Genomic DNA, 14,693 nt, shown 5'->3' with positions numbered 1-14,693 from the left:
GACTCAATCGAGGTCTCCAAGTGCAGTTCCAAAAACAAAATGCTCAAATAATATCCTGGTCAGTTTAGTAAAATAAAATCAAAATCTCCATTAAAGCTGTGATCCCACGTCGAACTGTAGTTTATTCACTTGTGATTGACTGATGTCCCTCCTGTCTTGTTAACTAGGAAACAGAGGAATGGTTCAGAGTCTGAATACACAGAGAAGCTACAGCAGTATAGTAAGTTCTCTTTATAACTCACCTAAATTGTAACAAATGTATTTAAAATATACTTTTCATTGGTTTGATACTACTACCACTACCACTACAACTACTACTACTACCGCTAATAATAATAATAATAATAATAATAATAATAATAATAATAATAATAATAATAATAATAATAATAATAATGTTCCTAATTGTAATTATCGATGTATTTATTTAAAATTGCTGTAGTTACCCCTGGAATGAAGGTCTATATCGATCCCTTCACCTACGAGGACCCCAACGAAGCGATCCGAGAATTCGCCAAAGAAATCGACATTTCCTGTGTGAAAATCGAGGAAGTTATTGGAGCAGGTAACTAGGCACTCTTATCTTTGTTTTAGAATGTAGCTCAGTGTAGCTCAGTCCCTCAGCTCTAACCACTATTTAAGGTAACACTCCCTTCGTGTCCCTCAGCTCTAATCACGATGTCACATTCCCTGAGAGTCCCTCAGCTATAACCTCTAGGCAACACCCCCCTTCCAGTATCTCAGCTCTTAGCACTAGTTCAATCTGCCTCTGTAACACAACACAGACTCCCTGCAGCTCAGTCCCAGCCCTTACCCAATACTGCGCCCCAGAATGCACACTGCCACCCTCCAGCCCAGTAGGTGTGTGTGTGTGTGTGTGTGTGTGTGTGTGTGTGTGTGTGTGTGAATCACGGCAGTGAGCAGTGTTGTAAACCTGTTCATTTGCTGTGATTCCCCTCAGTGTTCTCCTGTGTGTCTCACGCTGCTGCCTCCCGCTCCGCAGGTGAGTTCGGGGAGGTGTGCCGCGGGCGTCTCAAGCTGCCAGGCCGCCGGGAGATCATCGTGGCCATCAAGACTCTGAAGGTGGGCTACACGGAGCGGCAGAGGAGGGACTTCCTGAGCGAGGCCAGCATCATGGGCCAGTTCGACCACCCCAACATCATCCACCTAGAGGGAGTGGTCACCAAGAGCCGGCCAGTCATGATCGTCACAGAGTTCATGGAGAATGGGGCGCTTGACTCTTTCCTTAGGGTAGGTCATTCCCTTCCGTGGTCACTCTTCATAAGCCCTTACGAATTCCTTCATTTTTTCGGCATGATAACTTGAAATTGACCATTCCTCCGTTTTGACTCACGTGGTTAACCCTATGTCTCTGCCCTACAGGAACTTACAGTGGCAAGTTCTCATAACATTAAATTGGCTCTGGTTCTTAACAGTGGTACAGTTTCCACCTGTACTAAAGATTCAGTCACTGTGCATGCTCACTATCTGCTGCGGGAAAGAGCAAAGACTGTGCTCTTGACAGCCTCCCTTGAATGAATGAATGAATAAATACACACATAAATAAATGAATAAATATACACACAAAGAGAAAGGCAAGGACAGAGCTGGCAGCTTGCCTATTTAGAGCTGTCTTTTATCATCCTGAGAGCTGTTTCGTATTCTCTGATCACCGGCTGGGCACCGTATCCATTGCTGCTGTCGCTTAGAGGAGCCAAAAAAATATCAGAGCCATCTTCACTTGTGCTGGCGTGCCAGCGTAATTAATTACAGCAGAGAGGACTGCTGAGGGGTGACAGCTCTGCCGGCAGTTAAACCAACAGCATCAGAGAGTCAGGAGGGCAGCAGGGCTGGATAAGCTCCTTAGAGGTGCAGCTCTGGGATGGGCCGCGAGACAAGGAGGCATATTTACTTAACTTTACCTGGAGCGGAATTACAAGTGGGACGCTCCAGGAATATTCTTTCCTGACATTGTTTAAACTGAAGGTTGCCGTTCTGTATCGCAGGTTTGCGCTCTGATTCTGCAGTATAGCTGGATGTTGTCAAACTAGTAGATTATATTCTGAAGTAAGAGCAACAAGTTCTTCATACCTAACTAGCCTTCTGCTTCTCACAATCGAATTCTGCTCCATGAAAATGCTTGGGTACTTTTGAACAGGTGCTAACAATTACCTGTATAGCGAGTGCACTTGGAAACTATTCGTGGTCTTATCTGTGCTTAGCTGTGCACATTGGCTTTCCATTTAGTTTTCTTATTGCTGTACAGTGAAGCCTGTCTAATCCGTCATTGCTTGGGACCGGAAAATTGTGCCCAATGTCTACAGTATGCTAAATTACAGAGGTATTGCAAAATCTAACATTGACATAACCTTTAATTCAAGGTTTGCATTCATTTTATTTCCACCATAATGTAAAGAAGGATGTTGGTGTAGATGTACCAGGTCTGTGGGTAAGGTCGTTATTTACACAACATACTTGATTTAAATTTAGAAAAAAGTCACAAGACTTGGTGCCAGCCTGCACACTCAGATTCACGTTGGTTTTAGGCAGACAAGACTTACAAGTCATGCCAGATTCCAGAATAGACGGGCTCTGGATTATAGAGGGGGCTTGAAATGTGTATACAATCTAATTTTATTGGCTTTTGTGAGACTACTATATATATATATATATATACATTATATATATATATATATATATATATATATAATATATATATATATATATTATAAAGGCATTATTTAAGGGCATTATTTAAGTTATTAGAAAAAAGAATAAACTGCCTACCTAACTAACTAAGCATTGCAAATGTTTTCGATTCACTCTGATCCCCCTAAACCTTTTGATAAATGAATGAAAATGTTCATATAAATTAATTTTGCATGAGATATGCTTTTTCTTTTTTTTCTGGCTCTCGGGTGTTTAAGTTTCCTGCAGGGACTGATTTGTGTAAACTGAACTTTCTTTGATTTAAATGATAAAAAAAATATATAATAATAATAAATAAAATTCTCAACCCTGTCCCTTTCGGAAGGGTGCTTTTCATTCAGCTGATAAAATATGAAGCCTGTAAGAGGTCAGCTGTGGGGTCAGCTGCACATTGTATCCAATTTCTTTTAATAATTCTTTTCTTTTTTTATATATGTAAACCATGTCTGAACCTCGTTGCTACAGGGGGCCTTGACAATAATACACCCCCCTTCCGAGAGACATTCGCAGAGAGACACAAATCAGGAAATCTGCAGGAAAATTAGACACCCCTGAGCCAGAGAAAAAAAGAAAAAACGTATTGCATGCAAAATGGATTTGAATGAACATTTTCATTCATTTATCAAAAGGGTTAGGAGGATCAGAATGAATCGAAAACATTTGCAACGCAGAGTTAGTCTGAAGCAGCAGCCAACGTCTTAGATCACTCTCAGACTCTCAGAATGAAGGCTTTGTGCCTTACAGTGCATTATATCAGCAGACTCGGGTTCAGCAGAGCAGTGAGTTCTTCTATCTCCAGTCTGCTTGTGTGCAAACTGATGCTTTGTTGTATAATGTAGTTTCGATGTTTCCCCTTTTTTCTTATTCCTAGAGAACAACTCAAGTGATTGCGCGCATGCTCTGTCCCACCACAGTGATCAGAGAAGTGAAGAATCTGCTCCCTTTCTACTGCACTCTTTTCATCCCTCTCCTCTACTCCACCCCTCTCTCAATCTCAGCAGCTCAGTCCAGACACCTCATGAATTTCAAAGCAGAGACTAAACCCTTTTCTTCTTTGCTGCCGCTGCCTTGACAAGAAGCGAGCTGCAGCCATCACAGCTTCGATCTTCAGGGCACAGCTCTGCTGCTCTAGTTCATACAGAGTGGGGCTTCTTTCTAAGGAAATATATTCCCAAACAATGCATGCATTTATTTATGACATTCGAGAAAAGTACAGTGAAAGCAAGAACTTTCCGTGCTACAACAGCGCAAATGTGCACAGTGAACACTTGTTTCCTATACACGTACAGCACTACACGGTCTGTATGAGAAAGAACCACAATTCCCATCAGTCAAGAGTTTTTAAGAGTGTGTGCTCTTTTGTTCTCAGTTCAGCAATGGATTATTTTGTTTCTCATGGATCTCATTGTTTTTTCAATCTTGTTGTAACATGTAACAATCTTGTTGATAATGAAGGTTGATTACTATCTCAGTCCTTGGCTGAACTGCGGTCAGTGTGCAGTGATCTGCTTATGTTGCTATTGTGAGTAACGATGAAGATTGTAACGTTTTTTCTCCCTGTTCCGTTTGCAGTTGAATGATGGTCAGTTCACGGTAATACAGCTAGTCGGCATGCTGCGTGGCATCGCTGCCGGCATGAAGTACCTCTCAGATGCAAACTACGTGCACCGGGACCTGGCGGCCCGTAACATCCTGGTCAACAGCAACCTGGTGTGCAAGGTGTCCGACTTCGGGCTGTCCCGCTTCCTGGAGGACGATCCCACAGACCCGACCTACACCAGCTCGCTGGTAAGAGCATAGACCCCAAATACCAATCCCTCAAATACACTGCTAAAGGCTTTTTTTAAAGGGTTCAGTTTTGAGAGGAGGTGTTTAAATAAGGCACGTTGCATGTTTCTTCCCACAGGGAGGTAAGATCCCGATCCGGTGGACGGCGCCCGAAGCGATTGCATACCGGAAGTTCACCTCGGCCAGCGACGTGTGGAGCTACGGGATTGTCATGTGGGAAGTGATGTCATACGGAGAGAGGCCCTACTGGGATATGTCCAACCAGGATGTAAGTGTTTGAGATCACCAGTCCAAACCAGCAGAGTGCCATATAAACTGCCATTGAGCCCTCTTTTAACAACCAAAACAGTGGCAGAGCTTAATTTATTTAGCAGTGTTTCATGTTTGAATATGTGCTGGCCAATCATAGCTCTGCACTAGTAGAGTATGTGGATCATACTAATTCTCTGCCCCCCCTCCCCACCTGTCCCCTTCTCTCTAGGTGATCAATGCAGTGGAGCAGGATTACCGGCTCCCCCCGCCAATGGACTGTCCCACGGCTCTGCACCAACTCATGTTGGACTGCTGGGTGAAGGACCGGAACCTGCGGCCCAAATTTGCACAGATCGTCAACACGCTGGACAAGCTGATCCGCAACGCTGCCAGCCTCAAGGTCATCTCCAGCGTCCACTCAGGGTGAGCATCTTGCACTTGCTGTGTTAAACCCGCTGGTGGACGTTGCATTGGGTTACAGGGATTGGGTTTTTAGAGACGTGGACACCAATAGCAAAAGATTCAAACAAAGACTGTCAGCACACCCTCGGAGGACTATGTGAAATAGCCCTGGTGTTCATTGTTGAGTCAGTCTCTCAGGATGCATGGGCATTTACTTGTGTCATACCTGCCCTGTTAATGAACAGAGGAGATCAGGTTCTTGTGCAGTCAGAGAGGAGTAGTCTCTTACATTCCGTAAAAACTAAATTAATCTTTAAGGTTGATGAAGGAGAGAGAGAGAGAGAGAGAGAGAGAGAGAGAGAGAGAGAGAGAGAGAGAGAGAGAGAGAGAGAGAGAGAGAGAGAAGAGAAAGAAAGGGAGAGAGAGAGAGAGAGAAAGAGTCAGAGAGTCCGCTACTTCCGAGTTCTGAAAGGAGACTCTTCAGTGGGAGCGAGACGATAAATAGCGAATCTGATATATAAACGGGTAATAGTAAGAGCGATGGCATCGGAGTGAGAGAGAGAGAGAGAGAGAGAGAGAGAGAGAGAGAGAGAGAGAGTTTATGCTGATGTCATTATTGAAAAGATTTAATATCTGTAATTAGCTAGATCAAAGGAGCAAAAGGGGAATGTCTTTAATTAGCTTTCTAATGAGATTGTGAAGGACCTGTAGGAAAGGCCTCCCTCTGCAGGGATGTGATAATTGGATCTTCATTACTTTTTTTAAAAAAGGAGGTCCATACCATTAGCCATGGGCTTCAGAAAGCCACCCGGTCCATTGACCACCCTGTATTAGTTCTTTCAGAGAACATAGTTGTATTGTTTGTTTCCAGAGGTTTCTACTACATAGCCTTGTTTAAATCATCTACACTGATAAGTAATGTAAAAGTGATACATGAATTGGTCTGACACACTTAAAGTTCTCATAGTAATATAACTATCTGAAAAATAATCCTATATAGATACACATGTGTGTGGTTGTGTGTGTGTGTGTGTGTGTGTGTGTGTGTGTGTGTGTGTGTGTGTGTGTGTGTGTGCGTGCATGGGTGCGTGAGTGTCAGACACAAAATGATAGGACTGGTAACCTTTTCATTGAGGTGAAAGGTTGAGGGATCTACCCCCCCTCTAATGAAGTAAGATCAGTATCAGATCTGAAGGCATCTGAAGGCTGCTGAGCGTTTGGGAGACAGAGCTGTATTGGTTACATAACTGCCTGCTCTAAATTAAACTTCAGGGAAAAGCCAACAGTGATCCATTAAGTAGCTCCAGTTTTCATTAATGAAGTCAGTATAGAGTTTGTCAGTCTGGGGCTTATTAAATACTTTCTCTTTCTATCTCAGCTTCACAGGCACAGCTGGTGGCTCTTTTATTCAGTAGGTCCTCTATATTCTGTTATTAACTTTTTAAGATGATTAAGGAAAGTTAGGTAATATGTAGATTTTTATGTGCCTGTAAAAGGTGAGGGACTGACAGCATAGGAAACTGAAGCTCTCTGTCTCTATAGGGCCAGTACAGCCATGAGATAAAATCCATGGGACTGAAGGGCTTATTCAAATGACAGAATTGTGAGGAGCTGTTTATTTGAAGTGGAAGCAGTTCTGCAGGTTGTCGGTTTTTACTTTTCTGTTGGAAGGGAGGTTGAGGATTTGGATTTGCAATGGAGTGATTGAGGAGAGGAGTCCCGTTGCAAAGCTGTAGTTAGGACCCTTCTTGACCTTGTCATTGACACCTGAGTGTTTGGCTGTGAATTGTAGCAAAACCTGCTTCAGTGTAACAACGGACTTGTGATTTTCGCGCCTGACAGGGGGTGAAAGGTCGTGGAGTTTGAGGTTCTGCAGCGGGACGGGAGGCTCTGGCCCCCCTTGCAGGGTGGTTTGGGATGTGTTTCGGGACTATAGACATTGCTAACCTGTCCCCCTGCTGTCTCTCTCTGTCCCTATAGGGTGTCCCAGCCCCTGCTTGACCGCTGTGTACCCGACTACAGCACCTTCACCACTGTGGGGGACTGGCTGGATGCAATCAAGATGAGTCGCTACAAAGAGAACTTCCTGAACGCTGGTTTCGCCTCCTTTGACCTGGTCGCCCAGATGACAGCAGAGTGAGTGCCACTCACAGCACTCAGCACCTAGTGCAGCAGTTACAATGTGTAATCACTGCTGGTCTAGCCTAACTAGGCAGCGTCAGCAGTTTAACTCCCACTTTGCCATTATGGTGATGTTAAACTGCAGTTATACAGGGGTAATGGCGACATCAGGCTTGCAGATACCAGTTGGTTTTAAGTGATAATGAAGCATGCCATTTAAGTGGTTTGAAATTGCAATTAGAGGGCATTTGCTTAATTTCAGTCTGAGCGAAGGATGGTTTAACTACACTCGTCTGCTGCTGCTGCTGCTTGTACTAAATGAATCATCCTTCCAAAGCTATAAAAATACAGGAAGGCACGACCCCGCTGGTAACCATATGGGCTATTTCAGTCAAGCTAGGTCAGGAAAATCAATTTGAAGAATAATCAAGGTGGCCAAGACAGCCCTGATTAAAATAAGTTACCTCCCCTTCTATTAACTGCTGGAAAAAAAGGAAAAGATGAATTACATTATTTTGATTAAATAATTAATGATGATGACAATAATAAAAAAAAATCGGACTGTTTAGCACAAGAAAGACAGGTTCTGGAAATGGGTTGAGGGGCAGTAATTCATTTTAATTTGGCACAGTGACAGGTGTGCAAAATAATGATTTTTGTTCTAAATGCGTTGTAATTCACTTGATGGTTTTCATTTATTATAATTTTATCCTCCATTGCAGCTATTATTGGAAAGCCCAGCTATAGGAAAAAAAAATGTAATTAATTTGTATAAAATAACAGTGATAAGGAATGTTTAATGGGGAAACAGGCTTCTGATTAGCAGTCACGCAGAAACCGCAGCCAGTGTAAGAAGTTTAATGGCTTTTTGAGACAAGCAATTATCTTTATTATTCTTTATTTTTTTAGAAGCAAACAATGTGTGAATATGACTTATGTTTGACTTTCAATGCCTAGTTGCTGGCACAGTGACATTTATATTGATAAATCTAGCCTGGACAGACCCTCTCATAGCCACAGGTTCTTGGTGTGTACTTTTCTGTCTCTGGAATGGTTGGGATTCAGTCCCTCTCAATGTCTGGTACAGTGATGCAGTTATACCTGTATAAACACTGTACCAAGTTCACACTGTCTCTCACCTCTTCAAATCTGCAGAGTGATTACTTTTCATGGCTATTGCTTGTACAGAAAGGATTGGAGCTAATGTTCATGTACAAGCAGGATTTATTTACTTACTTGTTACTTGTTTTGCAGAGATTTGTTGCGGATAGGGGTAACGCTAGCAGGGCATCAGAAGAAAATCCTCAGCAGCATTCAGGACATGCGCCTGCAGATGAACCAAACATTGCCCGTCCAGGTTTGAGAGAAGAGCACCCCCAACACGGAACTTTCTTGGAGAAAGAGAGACAGGACAAATCAAACCCCAGCTGCCCAGCGTACTCTATCAATCGAACCCTGGCTTGCAGTGCCTCAGACACTTTTCCTCTGTTACTATGTCACTGTATTTTCAATTCATGTGTGTACCATGGAACACGCTCATGCGTGCGTTTGTGTGTTTGCCGGACAGCGGATGCTTAAAAAAAAAAAAAAACTCCTAGAGAAAGAAAGAAAGACTTGGTTTGAGAGGAAACTTTGGACTTTGAAAAGCTAGCAAGGGTTTATTGATCTTACATCTTTTAATGATTTTGTTGCATTTTGGTTTTAAAGTCTTCATATTGAAGATGATGTATGGAAACACCAGAACCCTTAGATGTTTGTTGGATTTTGTGTTTGAACTTCCATGAGTGGATGGACAGAATCTCTCATAGAACTTTTATGGAATTCTTAAGGAATGGCGGAATGACAGATAGGAATATTATGGAAAGAAGAAGAAGAAGAAGAAGAAGAAGAAGAAGAAGAAGAAGAAGAAGAAGAAGAAGAAGAAGAAGAAGAAGGCCAAGCTTGGGTTCAGTGTTTTTGAAACACGTTAACTATTACACTTTTTTGTTTAGTCCTCTCTTTAATCTTTTAAGGATTATCATGGACCTTAACACTGCTCCACACTAAAGGCACTGAAGCTCGCTGGGTTAGCTGTGTGAGTTTGCAGCATGGTGTGATTCGTGATACAGGAGCCGGGGTTTTGGATTGGTGCGCCTCTCTTGGGGTGTATGAATGAGTTTGGGTTAGGGTTAGAGTTTGGGAGTGTTTGGATTCTTTCACGTGCACAACCCCCTCTCCAGCCATCAGCAGAAACTAAAAAACTAACGGAAACGACAAATCTGCGTGCATGTTGAAAAGTGCTTCAAAGTGTCTCCTTAATCCAAAATCCAAGTGCAAATACAAAAATATTTAGGTAGAAAAAGTGGATGTGATTTTGAAGAAGGAGGAAGCAGAGGACTTCGTTTTCAGTGGATATCCATGGATTTCCTTTTTTTTTCACTGAAGGACAAAATGCCATTTGAACTGTGGATTTAAAATAAATAATGCAAACCGATTTTGTAAACAGACTGTTTTTTTAAAATTACCTACAGAAATTAAACAAACAAAACAAGTCACAGCAACAACAACAAAAAAACAAGAACTGGTATTTTTTAACTCATGTGAACGGACTAAAATGAAACTGGGGGCTGGGGGTGTTTAATGTGTTGTTTTATGGATGAGGTGGGTTGGGGTGTGCTGCAGGAGAAGAAAAGGCTATATAAGCCACGGATGATGTACTTAACAAAGTGTAAAGCAAAGCAAGCGTGGCCTGTTGTATACTAACCTTCACTGGAGCCTGTCTAGCCAATCCAGAAGTGCTTGGGGTCCCGATCACTCAGTGTTGGGTTCTCAGATCAATTGCGATTTCAGGTCATTAAGATTGATGAGTGCATTTCAAAGATGTTTCTCTATATACTGTTCAGAATGGGATGCTCTGTTCCCATGAGATAAACAGCAGGTGCATTGAGGCCCAGCCTGACATGAAGAAGCTGGAAGCTGCTTGTGCAGCCCCTAGCTGTTCTTCAGCAAAGGATGCAATGAAAGAAAGCTTGCCCCCGTCCAAAGTACCTTTGAAAGAGTAAAAAAGATATCCAGTTTACAGGATTCCAGCTTGGGAGCACCCCCCCACCACACACACACACACACACACACACAAGCCACATCAAAAAAACACAAGAACCCAGGATAGTAAGATTCTAAAATGATTGCCAAAAGATTTTGTAATGCTATAAGATTATTTTGTTCCATTCTCGGTGCAAAAGCAAGCAATAGCAATACATCGAGGGTTGCTCAGCCGAGGGGTCAAGTGTGTAGAGTTCTGATGGGGCTATTATTACTGTTGTTACTGATGATGATGATGATGATGATGATGATGATGATGATGATGATGATGAATATAATGATGATGATGATGATGATAAAGATGATATTATTTAAGTTTTGCAAGAGTTGCACTTTGCTTTAACTTTGTAACAACCTTTGTGTGTGTGCGTGCATGTGTATAAAGTATATATGAACACGTCACACCACACAGTGTGTGTGTGTGCGTGTGTGTGCGTGTGTGTGTGTGTGTGTATATATATATATATAAATGAATATATACATAACCCCAATTTTTTTTGCCAAGTTCCTGAGATTCAGCCAGTGGTGTACAGGCTGTACAGTTGCCAACATTTAATGGAGGCTGAAGGATTCTCTGTCTCTCCATCTGCCTCATTGGGGTGAGTCTATGGGAGGGAGGGGGGAGCGGGGAGCTGAAATAGGCAGCAAATATGCAAAGTAAAACAAAAAACTCTATCCTCTGAATTCAACACAAGACTATGCTATCCTAGGGCTTTCAAAGTGATTACATATTTGCAAACCTTCCAATACATTGTTATCTAGAGATAGGGGGATACATCACATCCTTATTTAATACAGTCATTCATCATCACTATGGTGTTTATTGTATGATCTTGTTTTAGAAGTTGCCGTAAGAGAGATGAGAACTAACTGAAGTACAATTTGGTAGTTTAGTGAAACTGGTAGCTGTGTACTGATCATGAGTCAAACTGCACAGCACCCCCTGACTCCGAACCCCATCATGGGAGACAAACTGCACAGCATCCCCTGACTCTGAATCCCATCATGGGAGACAAACTGCAACAGCATCCCCTGACTCTGAATCCCATCATGGGAGACCAACTGCAACAGCATCCCCTGACTCTGAATCCCATCATGGGAGACAAACTGCAGCAGGATCCCCTGACTCCGAACCCCATCATGGGAGACCAACTGCAACAGCATCCCCTGACTCTGAATCCCATCATGGGAGACAAACTGCAACAGCATCCCCTGACTCTGAATCCCATCATGGGAGACAAACTGCAACAGCATCCCCTGACTCTGAATCCCATCATGGGAGACCAACTGCAACAGCATCCCCTGACTCTGAATCCCATCATAGGAGACCAACTGCAACAGCATCCCCTGACTCTGAATCCCATCATGGGAGACCAACTGCAACAGCATCCCCTGACTCTGAATCCCATCATGGGAGACAAACTGCAACAGCATCCCCTGACTCTGAATCCCATCATGGGAGACCAACTGCAACAGCATCCCCTGACTCTGAATCCCATCATGGGAGTCAAACTGCAACAGCATCCCCTGACTCCGAACCCCATCATGGGAGTCAAACTGCAACAGAATCCCCTGACTCCAAACCCCATCATGGGAGTCAAACTGCAACAGCATCCCCTGACTCTGAATCCCATCATGGGAGTCAAACTGCAACAGCATCCCCTGACTCTGAATCCCATCATGGGAGACAAACTGCAACAGCATCCCCTGACTCTGAATCCCATCATGGGAGACCAACTGCAACAGCATCCCCTGACTCTGAATCCCATCATGGGAGACAAACTGCAACAGCATCCCCTGACTCTGAACCCCATCATGGGAGACAAACTGCAACAGCATCCCCTGACTCTGAATCCCATCATGGGAGTCAAACTGCAACAGCATCCCCTGACTCTGAATCCCATCATGGGAGACAAACTGCAGCAGGATCCCCTGACTCCGAACCCCATCATGGGAGACCAACTGCAACAGCATCCCCTGACTCTGAACCCCATCATGGGAGACCAACTGCAACAGCATCCCCTGACTCTGAACCCCATCATGGGAGACCAACTGCAACAGCATCCCCTGACTCTGAACCCCATCATGGGAGACAAACTGCAGCAGGATCCCCTGACTCTGAACCCCATCATGGGATTTTATTTCACATTTGTTGACGGGCGGGAACAATTTTATGAAATATTTTGATTATTTTTTTTCTAGTGAAAAATTACCCAAGACTTCATGTTAAAGTGCTTTTCTAACCCTAAATAATAATAATAATAATAATAATAATAATAATAATAATAATAATAATAATAATAATAAAATAATAATGAAAAAATATGAATAATTAAAATAACAATATAGTGAGATTCACATGAAGAATTAAAAAATGATATTCCTCTCTTAAAACCACAACAAACTAGGGCTTTTCATTTCTTTTCATCATTCTGATTATTATTTGAAAGGTGTGCAGATAATGCAATGTAGTTGTATAGAGATGTTCTATGCAGTTCCCTGGAGTGCCAGTCCCTTCATTGCTGTTAGTTAGTCAGCAGTGGGATTATGCTGCACGCAAAGGAGACTGATAGGGCTGCAGCAGCTGATAAATGGTGATAGGGGCACAATAGTAAATAAAGAACAGTATACCTCAAAGAGGATAGCAGTACAACAGACAGATACATTGGAAATTAGAATCAGTGATATTGTTATAACAAGGCAACACTTTACATGAAGTGTCTCTAATTACTGTTTATTTACAAAGTGGTGTATTTACATGAGTGCAATATTATTATGCATTATTACAATGTACTTAATCTTTGTGCACGTTATATGTTAAGATATATAAGAAAAAGGTTAGGGTTAGAGTTATATCGTGCACAAAGATGTACAACATACAACAGTACATTTTAACTATGCATAATAACATTGTAATTATGTTAAGTACACATGCGTTTATTAAGCAACTACTATGTAAGTACACAGTAATTAGAGACACTTCATGTAAACCTATAACCTAACAGTACTGTGTAGTTACAATGTTTTACTATGTAGCAGAACCCGTATTCCCTGCCCTGGAATTGTAGTGGCTCTATATACAAAGCCCCACAATAGATGACACAAACCAATCACATGTTTGTACTTAGTTTGATCCTGGTATTGCAATAAATAGAATAGCAATTTGTTATAAAGCATTTCCCTTTTAGTATGAGAGCAGAGCATTAAACTCCCATACCAGGATAGCTAACAATGCAAGCACTCTAACTTCACCCCAATCCCACTCCTCTTCTTCATCCAGCCGTGCAAGCACTCTCAACCACAACCAATCCCCCTCCCCTTCTTCATCCAGCCATGCAAGCACTCTCAACCACACCCCAAACCCACTCCCTTTCTTCATCCAGCCATGCAAGCACTCTAACCACACCCCGATCCCACTCTCCTTCTTCATCCAGTGCTGTAAGCTCTCTCAACGACACCCCAATCCCCCTCTGCTTCTTCATCCAGTGCTGTAAGCTCTCTCAACGACACCCCAATCCCCCTCTGCTTCTTCATCCAGTGCTGTAAGCTCTCTCAACGACACCCCAATCCCCCTCTGGTTCTTCATCCAGTGCTGTAAGCTCTCTCAGCCACTTTTAAAGATATTCTTCTTTTTTTTTTGCCTTGAGCTTCCTAAGTGTTTTTTTTTGTTGTTAAACACTCTATGATGCTCATCTTTTAGTCACTTTTGAAACCAATTTAAAAATAAAAAGTACTGTACCTGTATAGTAAAAATTTGCAAATTTTTTTTTTTAGATGTATTTAATGGTGAAAAAAAGATGCATTCTTGTAGAAATATTTTTCAAAAAAATCCCTTTTGCAATTAAATTATTTAAGAAATTGAAATGTTTGAATCTGTGTCTAATTCTCTTTACAGTTATTTATTATGTGGGTGCTTGAGAAAAATAGCAGAGAAAAGGAAATTGTGGAGATGTGACATTTGATGAAATTCTCACCCTGTGCAAATGTTTCCTGGTCAGGTTCATTTCCTGTACTGAACGAACTTCTTTGATAAGCAAATGAGTGTGTGCTGATTGGACAGTCGCAAACACTTCCCAGCCATCCATTGCACACATTAGGAGGAGACTAATGAAGAAAGGTTTCAGTGTGTTCTGTGCAGGAATGTTTGTCAAACGTTTGATTGATAAATATGTGAAGCTGGAAAAGAAAAAGGAAGCCATGCTGTGTTGTTCTTGACTGCTCCTTGAGTAACCTTGTTTTCAAACCAGCCTCATCTCTTCAAGTTTTTTTGTAAATATGTGTTTTATAATTTTATAGCTTTTGTACCTGTGTAATGGGGAGGTTCAAACACTACACCATGC

General features: G+C 42.2%; 1 protein-coding gene across 2 annotated transcripts in view; it reads left to right on the top strand.

The window, feature by feature from the left end:
- LOC121326702 (ephrin type-B receptor 3-like) overlaps positions 1 to 10,602 on the top strand; it is a 46,277-nt gene extending 35,675 nt beyond the window's left edge. Inside the window, exons 9-16 of one of the 2 annotated variants that reach the window (XM_041270087.1) lie at positions 168 to 220; positions 443 to 565; positions 1,004 to 1,251; positions 4,282 to 4,497; positions 4,616 to 4,765; positions 4,979 to 5,172; positions 7,132 to 7,287; positions 8,527 to 10,602. In XM_041270087.1, coding sequence (XP_041126021.1) covers positions 168 to 220; positions 443 to 565; positions 1,004 to 1,251; positions 4,282 to 4,497; positions 4,616 to 4,765; positions 4,979 to 5,172; positions 7,132 to 7,287; positions 8,527 to 8,635 — 1,249 coding nt within the window. In that variant the 3' untranslated portion in view covers positions 8,636 to 10,602. Of the gene's footprint in view, positions 1 to 167; positions 221 to 442; positions 566 to 961; positions 1,252 to 4,281; positions 4,498 to 4,615; positions 4,766 to 4,978; positions 5,173 to 7,131; positions 7,288 to 8,526 lie in introns of both variants that reach the window. The other variant, XM_041270086.1, reaches the window with a different exon arrangement.
- The last annotated feature ends 4,091 nt before the right edge of the window (positions 10,603 to 14,693 follow it).

This window comes from Polyodon spathula, chromosome 14 (assembly GCF_017654505.1).
Source record: "Polyodon spathula isolate WHYD16114869_AA chromosome 14, ASM1765450v1, whole genome shotgun sequence".
Lineage (NCBI taxonomy): Eukaryota > Metazoa > Chordata > Actinopteri > Acipenseriformes > Polyodontidae > Polyodon > Polyodon spathula.
The sequence above is the reverse complement of the archived record's forward strand: the minus strand, read 5'-3'. Positions and strand labels throughout refer to the sequence as shown.